General features: G+C 44.1%; 1 protein-coding gene across 1 annotated transcript in view; it reads right to left on the bottom strand.

Moving 5' to 3' along the window:
* LOC309386970 (stimulated by retinoic acid gene 6 protein-like) overlaps nucleotides 1-18,231 on the bottom strand; it is a 53,150-nt gene that overhangs the window by 19,941 nt on the left and 14,978 nt on the right. Inside the window, exons 2-5 of the mRNA XM_081942986.1 lie at nucleotides 14,186-14,261; nucleotides 13,188-13,288; nucleotides 8,697-8,827; nucleotides 3,477-3,597 (exon numbers count right to left, since the gene is read on the bottom strand). Of these exons, the coding sequence (XP_081799112.1) occupies nucleotides 3,477-3,597; nucleotides 8,697-8,827; nucleotides 13,188-13,288; nucleotides 14,186-14,261 (429 nt within the window). The remainder of the gene's footprint in view (nucleotides 1-3,476; nucleotides 3,598-8,696; nucleotides 8,828-13,187; nucleotides 13,289-14,185; nucleotides 14,262-18,231) is intronic.

An 18,231-nucleotide genomic window follows, 5' to 3' on the forward strand; every position in this document is an offset into this window, starting at 1 on the left:
TATTAGTTTCCTAAATTGGCAGTAGAAGCTATAGAATACTTACATACATACATATTTATACTACTTGTTAAGCCAAATTTCTGACGAACTGAATTCAAATCAGATCTAACATCAGAATCATTCATCACTTTCCCACCGTTTCTTTAATTTCTATATTATTGGTGAAATCTGACTGGAAAATTTCAGGAATTAACACCTAATACAATTGAAGTGTTCTGTTTGGAAAAGGATATTCTTTCATGAATGCAGATCTTCATTGGCAATGGTAAAGTTCTTACATTAAAGGCTTCCTTAGCGGATGCTTCCAATATAACTTTCATCTCTTAATCCCTACCCCCATTAGATCTTGCTATCCTTACAGCAATTTAGAAAATAGGGAGAAGCTGAAAGAGCTACAACAGTTAATTGCATTGGTTTTCCCATGTTCTCAGAAAACGTTTTCCTTAATACATTCCATTCAATTTGCCAAATCATTTACTAATATCTGGATATTTGTGTTATAATTAATATGCTTTGGATATGATCACTGCAACTATCTTGATTTTCTTATTGGCAGTATATATTTGCTATGAACATAGGAGAATCAGAGGTGGGTTCCTACCTGTTCAGACCAGTTCGGCCGAGTAGGTAGTAGGCAATAGGTACTACCTACTCGGCCCGCCACGCCCCCCAACTGGTTCTATCGGCTCTATCGGTGGCACCTATAGCAGCACCATCTTGTTTTTTGCTTCTGCACATGCGCAGAAGCAATTTTTATGGTACTGCACATGTGCGCATAGCGTGCATGCCCGCAGCCCATCGCTGAGCGAACCGCAGTAGCAGCGGCCGGAACCCACCTCTGAGGAGAATGTATAAATTCATGCCATGCAGATTTGCACCTATAAACATAGATTTTAGGCACTTCCACACAACACCATTTTCACTACTCATCCCAACTGTTAAAGTCCTCTGACACCAGGGATACTATGAGCCAACTGGTAGTCTCTCCAGATAAATAACATGGGAGTCTAAATCAGGAGTGTATGACTCTTAGTAGTGTGCAAAATTCTCTCTCCCTTCCCTCCCTCCCTCCCTCCCTCCCTCCCCCCCCTCTCTCTCTCCCTCTCTCTCTCACACACACACACACACTTCAATATGTGCTCTGTGCACTTTTCTGACCATTTTGCAAAACAAATGAGGTACTAGGCAGGTAGCTACTAAGTGTCTTGATTACCAAGATGTCATTCTTCCTGCATACTTGAATACTGTGATAGTGATATGGTAGCATAATTTTACAGTCAGGTCTTCTAATAGCTGCAACCATGGTTGAAGATGTAGAAAGTGTGACTATATGCTTGTGTATCAAAAACAAAGTAATAATAAAGACTTGCTTGAACCCAGAGATTGGAAAGTGCTTAGAATACATATAGAAGTCTGGACAGAGAGAAAGGCAACAGACTAGATGAGGTAAAAGGAACAGCCTTTATTGCAACAGAACAATGATCAAGGTAACTACAAAACAATTCAGCACTCTGCTCTGCTTGACAGCTATTTATACGAGAGCTGTCAAGCAGAGCAGCCAATAGAACAAGAGTAAAAGCCTGCTTCCAGCCTGGCGCATCTTAGCCAATAGGTGCGAGCCTTTGGTTGCTAGGCTGTCAGTCGTAGGTTGAGGACTTGCGGCTGGTCATAAGTCGATTACTTAAGTCCGGTTGCAAGTCGAGGACCTTACAATACTTATGCAAGAAAATTCAAACAAAAGACTCAAAGATTGAGAAATTGACTACAGAGATCTAAATTCAGACTGAGGGACTTGGGTTAAGATAAAGAGTTCCATAAATAGGAAAAAGGCCGACACTAGTTTGACCATTTGATCTATATCCCAGCCAAGCCAGAAGAAAATGAGTTTGAGGAAAACCTAACCATATAGGACTAGCCCATATATTTTATGAATTGTAAGTATTTATTATGTCATTCAACTATTGGCTTTGCCACCCACAATGCCTCATTGCCTTCATTCTATTTAACAGTAGGACTTCTAAGTACCGTAGCAGCAAGCTATTCACTTGAGCACATCTAGAGGATCTATTCCTTCCTTCTTTTCTTCTCTTCCTTCTTTCCTTCCTTCTTTCCTTCCTTCTTTCCTTCCTTCTTTCCTTTCATACACACACACACACACACACACACTCCATCTCTCTCCCTCCCTTCTAGCAACTATGTGGACAATTCCATGCACTTTTCTTGGCAATATTTTCAGAAGTGATTTACTATAATGCTGTAGCAATGAACTAGAGTCACTTGCCCAAAATTACCCTACTGGCTCCATGTCTAAGGAAGACTAGAACTTACGGGTTCCTTTTTTCTAGCCCATTGTTTTTATTCCCCACACCAAACATACCTTTTCATGTCTTATTGTTAAGTACATATTGTAACTATTGTAAAAATTAAGTGCTGATGACTTTGCTTCTCAAATTTAAGTTGATTAAATATGTGGTGATTCCTTATCTTCAAGAGCAAAGAGAAAGAAAATGGTAGGTGTAACTATCAGAAAACTTAGAACCTCTAAAGGGTTATCTTACATCATCCCCCACCATGAATGTTTAGTTCATAACCTGAAAGCTTTTTGCCCTTTCCTGATTCTCCAAAATGGGGCACTGTGATTCTCAGGTTTCAGGGCAGGGAAAGTAAAATGTAGATCTGGAAGTATCTAAAATAAATCATTAAGGATTTTATCTTTATAACAAACAAGAAAGCAGAATAGTTGTTCCATCTATTCCAGTCATTTTGCTGAGATCAAAAAAAGCTTATGCATATTTAAATATGTAATGACTATAAACTGAGAACAACTCTGAAGCTCACATCAAATTCTGAGATTCAGAATTGTTTATTTCAAGGTTTCCTTCCCCCTCTAATTTGTAAAATTTAGAAATTTAGTTATAGGATTTTTTAAAAGCTAACCTATGCTTTAATATCTCTGCTTCACAGTTTATTGGGATTATTTCTGGAAGTTATGATCTGGAAGAATGTTCACAGTTCTATTCGCCTGAAAATTATCTATTATTTCTAGATAATATTTTAGTATGAAATTCTAGATAATATTTTTAGTATGAGATCACTTTACTGTAATTTTTCTTCTTAGACTGTTGCCTTCTGGCAGAAGATACAGAACAATTAAAACTAGGACCACGCGTCTTTTGAATAGCTTTTATCCCAGAGCTATAATTGCACTCAACAATGAACTAACCACCAATGGTGAGCTATTGGACAGCGCTAATTGGTCTGTTGTGTGGATGCTTGGGTGGTTTAGAGGCGGAGAATTTTTTTAGTGGGTGGGGGAGTGTTTGGGGATTGTTATGTGTGTTGAGCTTGGTCTCTGGGTGTTATGTGAATTTTGTTGTATGTGTATACTGTGTATATACGTACAATGACAATAAAGTAAAGTATATCAAGAATTGATCCCCACTCTCATTCACGAGTCTTGTTAAAATTCTGCTTACCAAGCTGCTGTGTAAAGAAATCCCAAGATTGCTCCTACGATTTTATATCTTGTTAAAAGACAGACAAAGAAAGGGTATGAGGAGATGCCCACTTCAAGAGCCATGAGGAGGATCCAAAATACTGCAGAAGAAAAGACATAAATATATCTTTATTCTATTGTTGAACAGTGAATGATTGAGAAACTTTTTTATAACAGCCACTGGACAACCAATATGGAACAACAAAGCACATGGAGTTAACAACCGTAATAAGACAACATATTAGCTCTTTAAATGTTGCTGAATTTTATAGACTACAAAATCATTTTTGCATCATTTACAGAAACTTAGGTATTTTTGTCAGAAAATAAATATTTCAAATAAAAGAAATCTCAGTGCACTGAGAATTTTGTTAATGGGCTTATGAGGTAAAAGTGGATGTTTTTGTAACACTGATAACATAAAAATCATACACTGTGGTTTCAAGGTTCCAGTGCCTGAAGGATAAGCCACTTAAGGAATATTCCTAAATCTTATCATAAGCAGTATGAGGAGAGTGTTAAGTTATAATCATAAGGTTCTTATGAATTTTGGAGATATAAATTGGGCTGGTCTTAGGTATACAGGTTGATGATTTGTGTAAACTTCTCTAGAGGGAGGAGATCTGTAGCATTTGGCATTCTGTAGCTAATATCCATCACCTTTACTTAGCATTCTCCAATCTCAGCCTCAAGAGAACATCTCTAGAGCAATCATCACCATTCCATTTTTGACAGAGTGATATTTTCCATTTTGAACTGAAGCTGACAATTAATCGGACCAGATCCACCCAGCAAAAGAACAACCTTAAATGATAAATAGATGTTTTTAACCAGATAATGTTCTCCAATAATTCCAGCTTTTTTCAACAAGTATCATGTCTGGCACAGTCAACAACTTGAAAAATATGACATAGAAATCTGCATCACAGGCTATCTAAAATGGCTATGTTAGTTATATGGTTTCAACTGGATATGAGCTTTAAGGTACAAATAATGTTAGTGTTGCAGGTATAAACAACCGTATTTTTCAGAATATAGGATGCACTTTTTTCCTCAAAAAAGAAACTGAAAGTCTGGGTGCGTCTTATACATCGAATACAGCACTTTTTGCCTCCCGAAGCCCTGCCCCTTTCACCAAAATGGCTGTGCATACCCTTATGGAGGCTCTCAGAGAGCTCCTGGGGGCTGGGGAGGGCAGAAAAAAAACTTTTTTTTTCCTTTTGGAAAGCTCTTTAACTGAGAATTACATTGATCAAGTGCTGTCCCAGCAGAAACAAAGTTAGGTGCTGCAGATTGTCAGTGATTCCTTCTCCAGCACATGGATAAATACACCTGGAAACATCTACCTACCTACTTACTCACTCTCTCTCCCTACCTACCTACTGTATTTCTCTCTCTCTCTCTCTCTCTCTCTCTCTCTCTCTCTCTCTCTCTCTCTCTCTCCCGCTATCTACCTACCTACCTACTCTCTCTCCCTACCTATCTACTGTATTTCTCTCTCTCTCTTTCAATTTCTCTCTCTTTATCCCTCTGGTAACATGAGAAGATATTATAATTGCACAAGGAGTTGAGACTCATAAACGTATGCAATGGACTAGTAGCATTTAGATTCATATAATACACCAAACCATAATAAGGTTTATCTAGGGCTTGATGAGATGCATAAATCCAGCTAGGATACCTATAAGCCACAGCTTAACATTATAGGTGAACCAGCTGAATAGACATCTTCAGGAAAACATGATTAAAAACATTAGCATTATGTGTGAGGGCAATTCTCAGCTCCAAATGTACCTTGAAGTGCTAGTGCCGTGATGGCGAACCTATGGCACGCGTGCCACAAGTGGCACGAGGAGCCATTTGTCAGGGCACGCGAGGCGCTGCCCTGTCAGCTGGCCAGCTGAGTTCACCTTTTTAAAAGCTATTTTTCGCCTTCCCCAGGCTCCAGAGGCTTTATCGGAGCCTGGGGAGGGCGAAAAGAGCCTCCCCCGCCCCCCCGGAGGCTTCAGGGAACGTCCCGAGGCTTCCCTGAAGCCTTCGGAACACTTAAAACCAACCTCCGAGCAACCCGGAAGTGACTTCCGGGTTGCTCGGATGGTCGTTTTAAGCGCTCTGAAGGCTTCAGTGAAGCCTCGGGACGGTCCCTGAACAGGCACGAGACGTGCGTCTCCATCGCCCGGGCCCGGATCGCCTCCACTGCGCAGCGCCTCAGGCTCGGCGTCCTTGCGCCCGGCCTTCACATCGCTGCCGCCGCCGCTGCCACCGCCGCTAGGACGGGGTCGGCCGAAGGGAAGTCCGTCAGGCTTCAGCTGCGCCGCCCTCACCTCCTCCTCCTCCTCCTCCTCTAGCCGCGCCATCGCAAGGATTAAGGCGAAAGGGGGCGGGGGCGGGGAAAGCGAAGGGGGCTTTGTTGTCCTCCTTCTCCTCCTCCTTTCCCCCACCGGCTCGAACGCGGCGCCGGGGCCCGGCAGGCAGCAAACGAGTCGGAGCCTGCCGACTGGAGGAAGAGGGTGAGAGGCGGGTCCTGTGAACGGGGGCAGCAGCGGCGACAATAGTCGTAACTTGCCGGCTGGCCGCCCCGGCTGGGAGACAAAGGAGGGGAAAGGCGGCAGGCAGCCGAGTTGCGACTATTGTCGCCGCTGCTGCCGCCGTTCACAGGACCCGCCTCTCACCCTCTTCCTACAGTCGGCAGGCTCCGACTCGTTCGCTGCCTGCCGGGCCCCGGCGCCGCGTTCGAGCGTTCCGTGAAGCCTCCGGGGGGGCGGGGGAGGCTCTTTTCACCCTCCCCAGGCTCCTATAAAGCCTCTGGAGCCTGGGGAAGGCGAAAAAAATCATGCAAAGCCCCCTTCGCTTTCCCCGCCCCCGCCCCCTTTCGCCTTAATCCTTGCGATGGCGCGGCTAGAGGAGGAGGAGGAGGAGGCGAGGGCGGCGCAGCTGAAGCCTGACGGACTTCCCTTCGGCCGACCCCGTCCTAGCGGCGGTGGCAGCGGTGGCGGCAGCGATGTGAAGGCCGGGCGCAAGGACGCCGAGCCTGAGGCACCGCGCGGTGGAGGCGATCCGGGCGCGGGCGATGGAGACGCACGTCTCGTGCCTGTTCAGGGACTGTCCCGAGGCTTCCCTGAAGCCTTCAGAGCGCTTAAAACGACCATCCGAGCAACCCGGAAGTCACTTCCGGGTTGCTCGGAGGTTGGTTTTAAGTGTTCCGAAGGCTTCAGGGAAGCCTCGGAACGTTCCCTGAAGCCTCCGGGGGGGCGGGGGAGGCTCTTTTCGCCCTCCCCAGGCTCCTATAAAGCCTCTGGAGCCTGGGGAAGGCGAAAAATAGCTTTTAAAAAGGTGAACTCCGGACGTTCCCTGAAACCTCCGGGTGTGGCGGGGAGGTTTTAAGTGTTCCAAAGGCTTCAGGGAAGCCTCCGGACGTTCCCTGAAACCTCCGGGGGTGGCGGGGAGGTTTTAAGTGTTCCGAAGGCTTCAGGGAAGCCTCCGGACGTTCCCTGAAACCTCCGGGGGTGGCGGGGAGGTTTTAAGTGTTCCGAAGGCTTCAGGGAAGCCTCCGGACGTTCCCTGAAACCTCCGGGGGTGGCGGGGAGGTTTTAAGTGTTCCGAAGGCTTCAGGGAAGCCTCCAGACATTCCCTGAAACCTCCGGGGGGGGCGGGGGAGGCTCTTTTTGCCCTCCCCAGGCTCCTATAAAGCCTCTGGAGCCTGGGGAAGGCAAAAAAATCATGCAAAAATGGGCGTGTTGTGCGCGCATGCGCACTGGGGGCGCGTTGCATTATGGGTGCGGCACGCCCGCACACGACCCCCCCCGCGCTCCCCCCACTTGTGGCACGTGAGCCAAAAAAGGTTCGCCATCGCTGTGCTAGTGCATAGGCAAAGGAGACTAAAATTATATCTTACTTCCTGTGCCTTCTGCAAATCTCCTTGATCATTTTTATAGGGTTCTAATATATGTGGGCTATTAGAGAATTCCTTAGAACACCATAGACCAGGGGTGTCCAAACTTGGGAACTTTAAGACTTGTGGACTTCAACTCCCAGAATTCCCCAGCCAGCCAGCCGGCTGGGGAATTCTGGGAGTTGAAGTCCACAAGTCTTAAAGTTCCCATGTTTGGACACCCCTGCCATAGACAGACAAGAAAGCCAGCAAAAGGATCAGCAAACAAATCAATATAGAGTTCACATTCAAAGTGCAAAGGACCAGGCTCAAATTATCCTACCTCAGACACATTATGCAAAGACCTAGCTTCTTAGAGAAGCTGGAAAAGGTAGAAGGAAAGAGAATAAGAGGACAACCAGTAGCAAAGAGGATCGTAATGGTGATGAGTGCATAATTGGGAGACCTGAAAGACCAAGTTAGGGACAGATCATCATAGAAAAGATCTATCTACTGTATATGGCAGGGGTGTCCAAACTTGGGAACTTTAAGACTTGTGGACTTCAACTCCCAGAATTCCCCAGCCAGCATGACTGGCTGGGGAATTCTGGGAGTTGAAGTCCACAAGTCTTAAAGTTCCCAAGTTTGGACACCCCTGGTATATGGCCACGGGAATCAAAAATAACTTGAGAGGACATAATCAATGAACATAACTATATAGTCACCATGAAACATATTTAATTGACAAAAGTATTTTTCTACTTTTACTATCATTATCGCCTATTAGGCTTTAAACCTGAAAGTCAGCAGAGAGGAAACATTATGTTAGGAGGAGAAATTTTAAAAAGGAAAATTAAGAAGGAGAAGTAAAGTACTCTTCCCACTATTGTTGGCATTTCCCTATCACGAACCCCCTAAGCCACTCCAATTATATGTTATTTACTTACAGCTATGGCTTGATATGTTGGAGATGTTAGCACCTTATCTTCAGTCACAAGTAAGAATGCATGCTCCTAGAAACATATTTAATGTTTCAAGGAGGAGGGTTTTAAATGACTATGTATTTATACTGGGAAGGCCTTGCCTACTCTTACTATATCTCTAATGCTGACACTGAAGCTATTTGCTACTGTTTTCATAACCTGTCCTCTTGAAGATCATGTCTGGTCTAAAGTCTAGCCCTCACTACACTCCTGAATAAACTAATTGTCTGCAATTGTCTGCAAGATAACCTTAGACTGAAAAATAGCTAAACAGAAAAATGGGAGAATACAAAGAGACAAGAGTTTCTCTAATGCTCTCTTGTCACTTGTTAATCATGAGTTTTACCTTTAGCCCATCCAGGAAGTTCCTCTGGAAAGTACTCTTTCTCAAATAGAAACATGACTTTATCAGCAGTAGCACCAAATGCAAATCCCAGAGACCATCGGTTGTTGATTGAGCCGTCAGAGTCCATTGGGCTGTAAAATAAAGGAAAAAAAAGACATTGAGATCCTTTCCAAACTATAAAGGTATAATAATTTCCAGTCAATCTTGAACTAGCAGAGAATTACACTGGCATGATACTATTAATCCCAATAAAGGAGAATATTTGTAGCTCAGAGTTGAAATGAAGGGTCCTTGGTGCTCTCTGACCTTGGTTGTTTTCCTGCAGATGTTTCATTATCCAAACTAGGTAACATCATCAGGGCTAGAGGTCCTGAAGATGTTACCAAGTTTGGGTAATGAAATATCTGCAAGAAAATAACCAAGCTCAGAGAGCCCGAAGGACACTGAATTGTTAGACCTTTATTTTAGCTCCATTGTTTCTGTCTCCAGTTATTGCCTTCCCTCCAAGTTAAAGGAAGTCAAAGCTTAGCAGAACTTGAGGCTCTTGTTGAATGGCATCGGTATATGGATGGAAATTGTGCTTAAAAATTTGTACAGCGACAAAAAAGTGGAGTTCAGCTGATGAAGCAACAATCCAGGGGCATTGCAGAAAAAAAGTGTCTCTTGTCACTTGTTTGTGCTGTAGATGGGTGCAAGCAATGTGTACTACGGTCCTTCAAATGTGCTAGATTACAGTTCCAGTGATGGCTTCCCATCCGACTAGGGTTGATATGAGTCAGACTAGAGGTCACAATTGCCTTAGAAAGTGTTTTTCCTTTACCTGCTTTCGATGCCATGCTAAATAAATCAATTGCCTGCTTTGGGACGATTAACACTGTTTTTCATCACAAAATATAAATATGCAAGAGATATTTAATACAATAGCAGAGTTGGAAGGGACCTTGGAGGTCTTCTAGTCCAACCCCCTGCCTAGGCAGGAAACCCTATAACGTTCCAGACAAATGGCTATCCAACATCTTCTTAAAGACTTCCAGTGTTGGGGCATTCACAACTTCTGGAGGCAAGCTGTTCCACTGATTAATTGTTCTAACTGTCAGGAAGTTTCTCCTCAGTTCTAAGTTGCTTCTCTCCTTGATTAGTTTCCACCCATTGCTTCTTGTTCTACCCTCAGGTGCCTTGGAGAATAGTTTGACTCCCTCTTCTTTGTGGCAACCCCTGAGATATTGGAACACTGCTATCATGTCTCCCCTAGTCCTTCTTTCTCTTAAGCTAAACATACCCACTTCCTGCAACCGTTCTTCATATGTTTTAGTCTCCAGTCCCCTAATCATCTTTGCTGCTCTTCTCTGCACTCTTTCTAGAGTCTCCACATCTTTTCTACATCGTGGTGACCAAAACTGAATGCAGTATTCCAAGTGTGGCCTTACCAAGGCATTATAAAGTGGTATTAACACTTCACGTGATCTTGATTCTATCCATTTGACTGAATCATTTTATTTTTTATGTCAAGGGCCTAAAGGACAGCTTAGGCAACCGCAATTTCTGCCTCCAAAAGGCTAGGGAGTTCACTGTTTCTCAGATACCCGGGTGTAAGTCACTTGGTGTGAAATGGGGCCCAGGGAGGCAGTGGGGTTTGCTGATTGTATACTTGGCTCCTCGCTATACATCAGCAGCCCTGCCCGAGCTCCTCGAGCTGATCTCGGAGACAGCGGCGGAGATCCCCAAACTTTTGGTTATGGGGGATTTCAACCTGCCGTCGACGGGAGCAGCATCCGAGGTGGCTCGGGAGTTCATGGCTTCCATGACAGCCATGGGCCTGACCCAACTAATTCAGGGCCCCACACATGAAGGTGGCCACACACTGGACCTTGTTTTTGTATCTGAGCAGTGGATGAGTGAGCTGGGACTTAGACATTACTCCCCTGTCATGGTCAGATCACTCTTGTCTCCGGCTAGACTTCCCTGGCGCTACCCCCCACCGCGAGGAGGCGGAACCAGTTTGTCCAAGCTGGTACCGCCCCAAGCATCTGATGGAACCAGTTAGGTTCCAGTCGGAGCTTGGGCCGCTACCTGTAGCCCTGACCCGCGCTCGGTCGGAGGACCTAGTGGCCGCCTGGAATAGGGCGACGGCTGGGGCCTTGGACCGGGTTGCGCCTTTGCGACCTCTCCTACGGCAGCGACCCACCCGGGCTCCTTGGTATACCGAGGAGCTGAGGGAGATGAAGCGCCAGAGGAGACGTCTAGAGAGCAGGTGGAGGTCCTCACGCTCCGAGTCTGACCGAACACAGGTAAGAGCCTATTTACAGACTTACCTTGTGGCATTGAGAGCGGCCAAATGTAGACATTGTGCCGCTCTTATTGCGTCTGCGGATAACCGCCCTGCCGCCCTGTTTAGGGTCACCCGCTCCCTCTTGGTGCAAGAGATGCGGGGGGCACCCTTACAGGGTAGAGCAGAGGAGTTTGGAGAATATCTGCAGAACAAAGTCGCTCAGATCCGGAGTGGATGGGCCCCCTCCAGTGGTCTGGACGGGCCGTCAACAGTGAGTCTTGTGAGTCCACTCTGGGAGGAGTTTGACTCTGTTGCCCCCGAGGATTTAGACAGGTTGTGTGGAAGGCTGCGACCCACCACATGTTCATTGGACCCGTGTCCCTCCTGGCTGGTACTGGCATCCTGGGAGGTGACACGAGGCTGGCTTCTGGGCCTGGTAAACGCCTCGTTGGGTGAGGGATCCTTACCTACCGTCTTGAAAGAGGCGGTGGTGAGGCCCTTACTCAAGAGGCCTTCACTCGACCCAATGGAGCTAGCTAATTATCGTCCAGTCTCCAACCTCCCTTTTTTGGCGAAGGTTGTTGAGAATGTGGTGGCGCAGCAGTTTCCACGTCACCTCGATGAATCCGATTATCTAGACCCACGCCAGTCCGGCTTCCGACCCGGGCACAGCACTGAGACAGCCTTGGTCGCGTTGGTTGATGATCTCTGGAGGGCCAGAGATAGAGGTTGTTCCTCTATCCTGGTCCTATTAGATCTCTCAGCGGCTTTTGATACCATCGACCATGGTATCCTTCTGCGCCGGCTGGAGGGGATGGGAGTCGGAGGCACCGTGTTACGGTGGTTCGACTCTTACCTCTCCGGCCGGATGCAATATGTGTTGACAGGGGGGCAGAGATCGACCCCGAGGCCACTCTCTTGTGGGGTGCCGCAGGGGTCGGTTCTCTCGCCCCTTCTGTTCAATGCATACGTGAAGCCGCTGGGCGAGATCATCCGTGGTTTTGGGGTTGAATACCATCTGTACGCTGATGATACGCAGCTGTACATTTCAACCCCAAACCACCCCAACGAGGCTGTCGCAGTGATGTCCCGGTGTCTGGAAGCCGTCGGGGTCTGGATGGGGGACAACAGACTCAAACTCAACCCCTCCAAGACTGAGTGGCTGTGGCTTCCGGCACCTCAGTTCAGCCAGCTGACTCCATCGCTGGCCATAGGGGACGAGCTACTGCCCCCTGTGGAACGGGCGCGCAATTTGGGCGTCCTCCTAGATGCCCGGCTGTCAATGGATGACCATGTGGCAGCCGTGGCAAGGGGGGCGTTCCACCAGGTTCGCCTGGTGCGCCAATTGCGCCTCCTACTGGACCGGGATGCCCTACGCACAGTCACTCATGCGCTGGTGACATCTCGCCTAGATTACTGTAATGCTCTCTACATGGGGCTTCCCTTGGGACGCGCCCGGAGACTGCAGCTAGTCCAGAACGCGGCCACGCGGGTTATCATGGGGAGGTCTAGATACTCCCATGTAACACCACTCCTGCGCGAGCTGCACTGGCTACCTGTGGTTTTTCGGGTGCGTTTCAAGGTCCTGATTACTATCTTTAAAGCGCTCCATGGCTCAGGACCTAGTTACTTGCGGGATCGCATCCTCCCACATACATCCCTGCGGCCAATCCGCTCTCACAGGGAGGGCCTTCTCCAAGTGCCATCCACTAGGCAATGCCAGCGGGCGGCGCCAAGGAGTAGAGCCTTCTCTGTGATGGGCCCAACCCTCTGGAATGACCTCCCCCCCGACATTAGAACCACCTCGGACTTCCGCTCCTTCCGACAAAAATTGAAGACTCACCTGTTCCGACTAGCTGGCCTGGCATGATTATAAATGTTACATCTATGAACTCCTGGTAGTATATTCTCATCTGGTTATTTTAAGGGTAATGTTTTAGTTTTAATTGTTTTTAGGGCTTTTAGCCTCATATTTATTCTTCTGTACAGTACTCTTAATTTTAACCTCCTCCACATACATACATATATTTATAGTTCTATTTATATTTGTATTTTATCTGTGATTTATTGTGGACTGTACACCGCCCCGAGTCCCTTTTTGGGAGAGGGGGCGGTTTAGAAATGTGAATAAATAAATAAATAATAATAAATAATACAAGTCCCCAAACGTGTATGTCACAGACTGCTACTCGGGAATGACCAGCAAGTATTGTCCAACTCACATCAGTAACCCACATCGTCTTGGACATTTGGGATATTTGTCATCAAACCAAAATCTTTTTGTTCTCTTTTCAAGACAGGCCAGGATCAAAACGATGACAACCTGCAGGAACAGGGGAAAAAGTGATTAATATTATGAAGAACTATCATGAACCACAATGAAGGCATCAATAAATCTTCAATATAAAAAGTATTAAGGTACCCAACAATTCAGAGACCAATATATGTTTCACCAGCTAATGTAAATCAAAACTAGGTCAGAATTCTGAGCAAGTATTCATCCTGTAAATCTCCTCCCAGATCCACCCAGTAGAATAAGTATTATCTTGCCTGGTGCCTTGGATAGATAGAGAATCAAGGGCTTTGATAAGTCAATTATCATTTTTCCCCTGCACCTGCTGTAGGGTGGGAGAGCTCTGCTTTTCACATTTGTAAACACAAGCATCCATATGCACTTTTGTGAGCATGTTCTTGGGCCAGTGAAGCATGTAGATAAACGCTAGTTTTGTCTTATCCCAAAGGCAGCCATCTTCAATCCAGTACTTACATATGTGAGAGCCAGTTTGGTCTAGTGGTTAAGGCCCCAGGCTAAAAAGTAGAACACCATGAGTTCAAGTCCTACCTTAGCCATGAAAGCCAGCTGGTTGACAAAGAGCCAGTCCCCCTTTCTCAGCCCAATCCCCCTTACAGGGTTGTCATTGTGAGGAAAAGAGGAGGGGGAAGGATTGATATGTTGGCCATCTTGAGTTATTTATAAAAATAATAAAGGTGGGATACAAATAAATAAATAGACATAGGCATTCATTAAAATACAGCTCCCCTCATTCGCAGCCAGATCTTTTTTGCTGAGAATAATGGGAATTGCATGTGGATTATGCATCCAGAGGCTGCCAGCTTTGAAAATGCATCTAAACTGGCTTCCTCCAATGAATCTTAGGGTGTACTCATCAATCAGGAGAGTCCAAGTAGTCAATGGTTATCAGATTATTGGTCTACTTACTGATGGAATCAGCGAATAATGTAGAAAAACATCCGATTCAATTGAACTTTTACAAGTCTCATTTACTTCGGTGTTCCTGTTAAAGACAGATGATGAAAAATACAAGATTTTTATCTGCATGTTTCATTTTTAAAACATAAACTGCGATCCCAGATTTTAATTTACATTTTATTTTAGTACAATTTTTACTTTATTTACAGTTCATGAAGTAGATATATAGTAACGATAACATTATAGAACAAAAGTATAAGAAATATTCAGCCGCTGAACAAGAGGGCATGCAAGTTCCTTTAATTCAAGAACTGAAACAGTTTGTGTCAAAGGCCAAATTCCCCAAAAGACCAGAACCAGGGCATACTCAGAGGATCTGAAAAGATGAACATATCCAAACAGAATAAAGTACCAGTTTAGTTCCTAACCAGCCCCCAAACAAAATGCAAAAAAAAGGAGGGGAAGAGGGTTCCACTATAATTTTCATATGATTTTTTCTCCAAACCACAAGAAACTGAAATATGACAATGCCATTGGAAAGAGCTAAAGAAAAGAAAAGTAGTTGGTTTCTCATATTGTGCCAAGTTTTGGATTTATTTTTACTGTGGTATATTGAAAGGTCACATGCAACACTAAGCCATAAATCATGATTTCCAAACGCTATGGTTGGAAACATATTTAAACATCACATTTCATAGCTAAGCTATAAACCCAGATCAAAAATGCTAAAGAAAGAAACTAAAGGCTTTATTTTAGTGGCGCAAGAAAAAGGTTTGCTTGAAGGCAAAATTTCAACATGTAACAAGCAACGGCAAAAGTTGCATTTGTAGTAAAGTAAAAAAAGTGAAGCATTTGACCATTTGATCAGTCGCAACAACAAAATTTCACAAACTGACTACAAGCAGTATCATGACCTAATTATTCATTGCCAAATGTCTGGATTTAAATGTAGTAAAATCTACTAGGAACATCAAGTTCAGGAGGTTTGGGAAAACTGGTGGATCCACAAAATAGACAAATAGTAAATGAAGAAGATAAAGTGCTCTGGGTCTTTAGAATTCAAACATTCAGACCAGTGGTGGGATTCAAAAATTTTTTACTACCGGTTCTGTGGGCATGGTTTGGTAGGCATGGCAGGGGAAGGATACTGTAAAATCTCTATTCCCTCCCCACTCCAAGGGAAGGTTACTGCAAAATCCCCATTTCCTCCCAATCAGCTGGGACTCGGGAGGCAGAGAATAGATGGGGGCTGGGCCAGTCAGGGGTGGTATTTACCGCTTCTTCGAACTACTCAAAATTTCCGCTATTGGTTCTCCAGAACTGGTCAGAACCTGCTGAATACCACCTCTGATTCAGACATCTGCCACATGACACCCCAGAGTTAACAATTGTTGATAAGAAAATAAATGTTGCACTACTTGGAGTCAGCAGAAGAGAAGAGAAAGAACTAGAGAAAATCACAAAATACAAAGACTTGCAAATAGAACTACTGTGGCAAAAAGCATGAGTCCCCTGGGTGCAATCCCTAAACATCTGGAGCACCACTTGATCACCATCAGCACTGACAAAATCAACACCAGTCAATTGCAAAAGGCAGCTTTACTTGGAACAGCTTGCATCCTGGGACAATAGTGTTAATACATCAAACAACATCTGCCTATCCCAGATCCTTGGGATGGACTCAATAGGTGGACACAAATATCAATTTCAGTCTAAATATCTGGTTGTGTGACCAACAAAAATATCAACAACAAATAGTTGTCCGTAGAAGGTCTATTTATTCATCAGATAGCTGCCATGATAAGCATACACTCATTTATTAGAAATTTATTCCAAGCCTCCGGCTGACTAAACCAACTTTAATAATAATAGTCCCCTAGTGAGGCACTACTTTACAGTGGATCTGGTGTTTGAATGCTCTGAGAAAGATGAGACCTATGCCAGAGATTCAACCATACTGGACAGGTTTCATCTAGGAGCCAGTCAAAGAATGCCTTTCCCATAAACAGTATGGTGAAATGTAACTCAGAGAAATCTATACTGATTGGTCACTGCCCAGGTCAAATCATGGATGGATGGATGGATGGATGGATTTGCTGCCCATTTCACTTTCACCTGCCACCAATTGAGATAAGTTTGATATTCCTTTTCTGGACATAATGTCTTAAATTCAAAACAAGACACATTTTCCATTTCTTGCGCTAATCCATATGGTATGAGCTTGTTCAAGTAGTATTTTATTTTGGCTTCATAGGGACAAAATAATTAGTATGTTATTAAAAAGTTCATTGCTGTTGAATGGAGTAGATATGCTTTTGACTTACAAACTAAAAGCTGGAATTTAGGAAAGGAATTAATTTATTTATGCAAGTAGAAAAGCAGGAATGGAAATACATTATATTGCCAAGATTGAACTATTTAAAAACAGGCTATATCTCACCTTTTATATGTACAGGCAGTACTTGACATATGGCAACAATTGGGAAAGAATCCCCATTGCTAAACAAGGCAGTTTTAAGTGAGTAGCGCTTTATTTTACATCGTCTTTTGCCACAGTTGTTAAGCGTAGTTCACAGTTGTTATATGAACCGTGCAATAATTAAGTGAATCCAACTTCCCCCCACTGGCTTTGCTTATCAGAAGCCAGCTGGGAAGGTTGCAAATGGCAATTCCATGATTCCAGGATGTTGCAAACTGTGTAAATACTTGGTGGTTCCCAAGCACCCAAATTTTGATCACAGGGTGATGGGGACACTGTGATGGTCATAAGTGCAAGGACCGGTAGCATGTCACTTTCTTCAGTGCTGTTATATGAGGAAGATCCGTAATAGTTTTTGTACATAAAACAAAAATGCCAACAGAAAAAAAGGAAAATTTTTCATACTGACTTTGAAATCTCCAGGAGGAATGTAGTTTAATTCAGAATGTAGGAAGCATACTGCAGGTGTACGATGTTGTTTTTATTTGCAACATGTAAAGTATGAGGTTGGCATAGCAGGCACTAGCAGTTCTCAGAGATTATCATTGTATAATGACCACTAGGCTTCAGGGCCACCAATCATGCAGTTGTTAAGTGAATCATGCGGTCATGAAGTGTATCCAAGCTTCCTCCACTAATTCAAAATGATGAGCGGAAGAAGCTGAAAATGTATAACCCCAAAAATCTTTGCACTACAATGGTCAATCTATCGTGACAAAACGTTTTTATCTGTAATGAAGTTTTTAATCTAGTTGATTAGAAAGAGTCTAATCTAGTCCTACCTGTAAAATTAATTCTGACACTATTCTTGACCCCAGCCACTTTAAGATGTGTGGACTTCAGCTTCCAACATTTCACAGACTTCATGCATCTCAAATATCTTTTTTTAAAAAAGATTGGTTCTCCAGATCAATTCCACCTGGGTTTCTACTTACTCAGTTCCTATTATAAGTGATTTCAAAGTATCTTTTCATGCCATTTAGAAGCAGGATGAAGTCTGTTTTGCAAAGTGTTCATATGACAGAATCTTGGAAAGAGGCCAATATTATTTTACTGCCAAAGGAAAGGCAGGACTTTAAGAATTGCATCTTAAACATCTTAAATTTGCCAAGGTTGAACAACATTGCCTTCAGCTGCAAAATGTTAAGAAAATATGTGATTTACTGCCGAGATATGGCTGGAGAATTTGGCACAACTCAACCATAAATAGAAAATGCGGATGTGTTTCTACACATACAAATGAGAAATCAAAACAAATATATTCCTTTTGTGGAAAGATGAAAATAATTGTGTGAGCTTTTATTTAATGTAGTAACTTCTGTCCCTAAACAACTGAACGTTCTTCCCTTGCAGCTCCCATCCACGTGAAATGAATATGAGGGATGGGGCACACAGGGGCAAAAAAGGAAGTCCTACTTTATCCTTTGCAATTCTGGAAAGAAACAGTTTTAAATGGAGACATAGCAAAATGGGCAGCCTAAATAAACTGGTCACTTAATGACAGCTCTAAGTTATGATGAGCTTCAAAAAAGTGACTTGTGGCCTGTCCTCCAAGTTATGACTGACACACACACAC

This window comes from Natrix helvetica (assembly GCF_964273705.1).
Source record: "Natrix helvetica genome assembly, chromosome: 2".
In the NCBI taxonomy this organism is placed as follows: Eukaryota; Metazoa; Chordata; class Lepidosauria; order Squamata; family Natricidae; genus Natrix; species Natrix helvetica.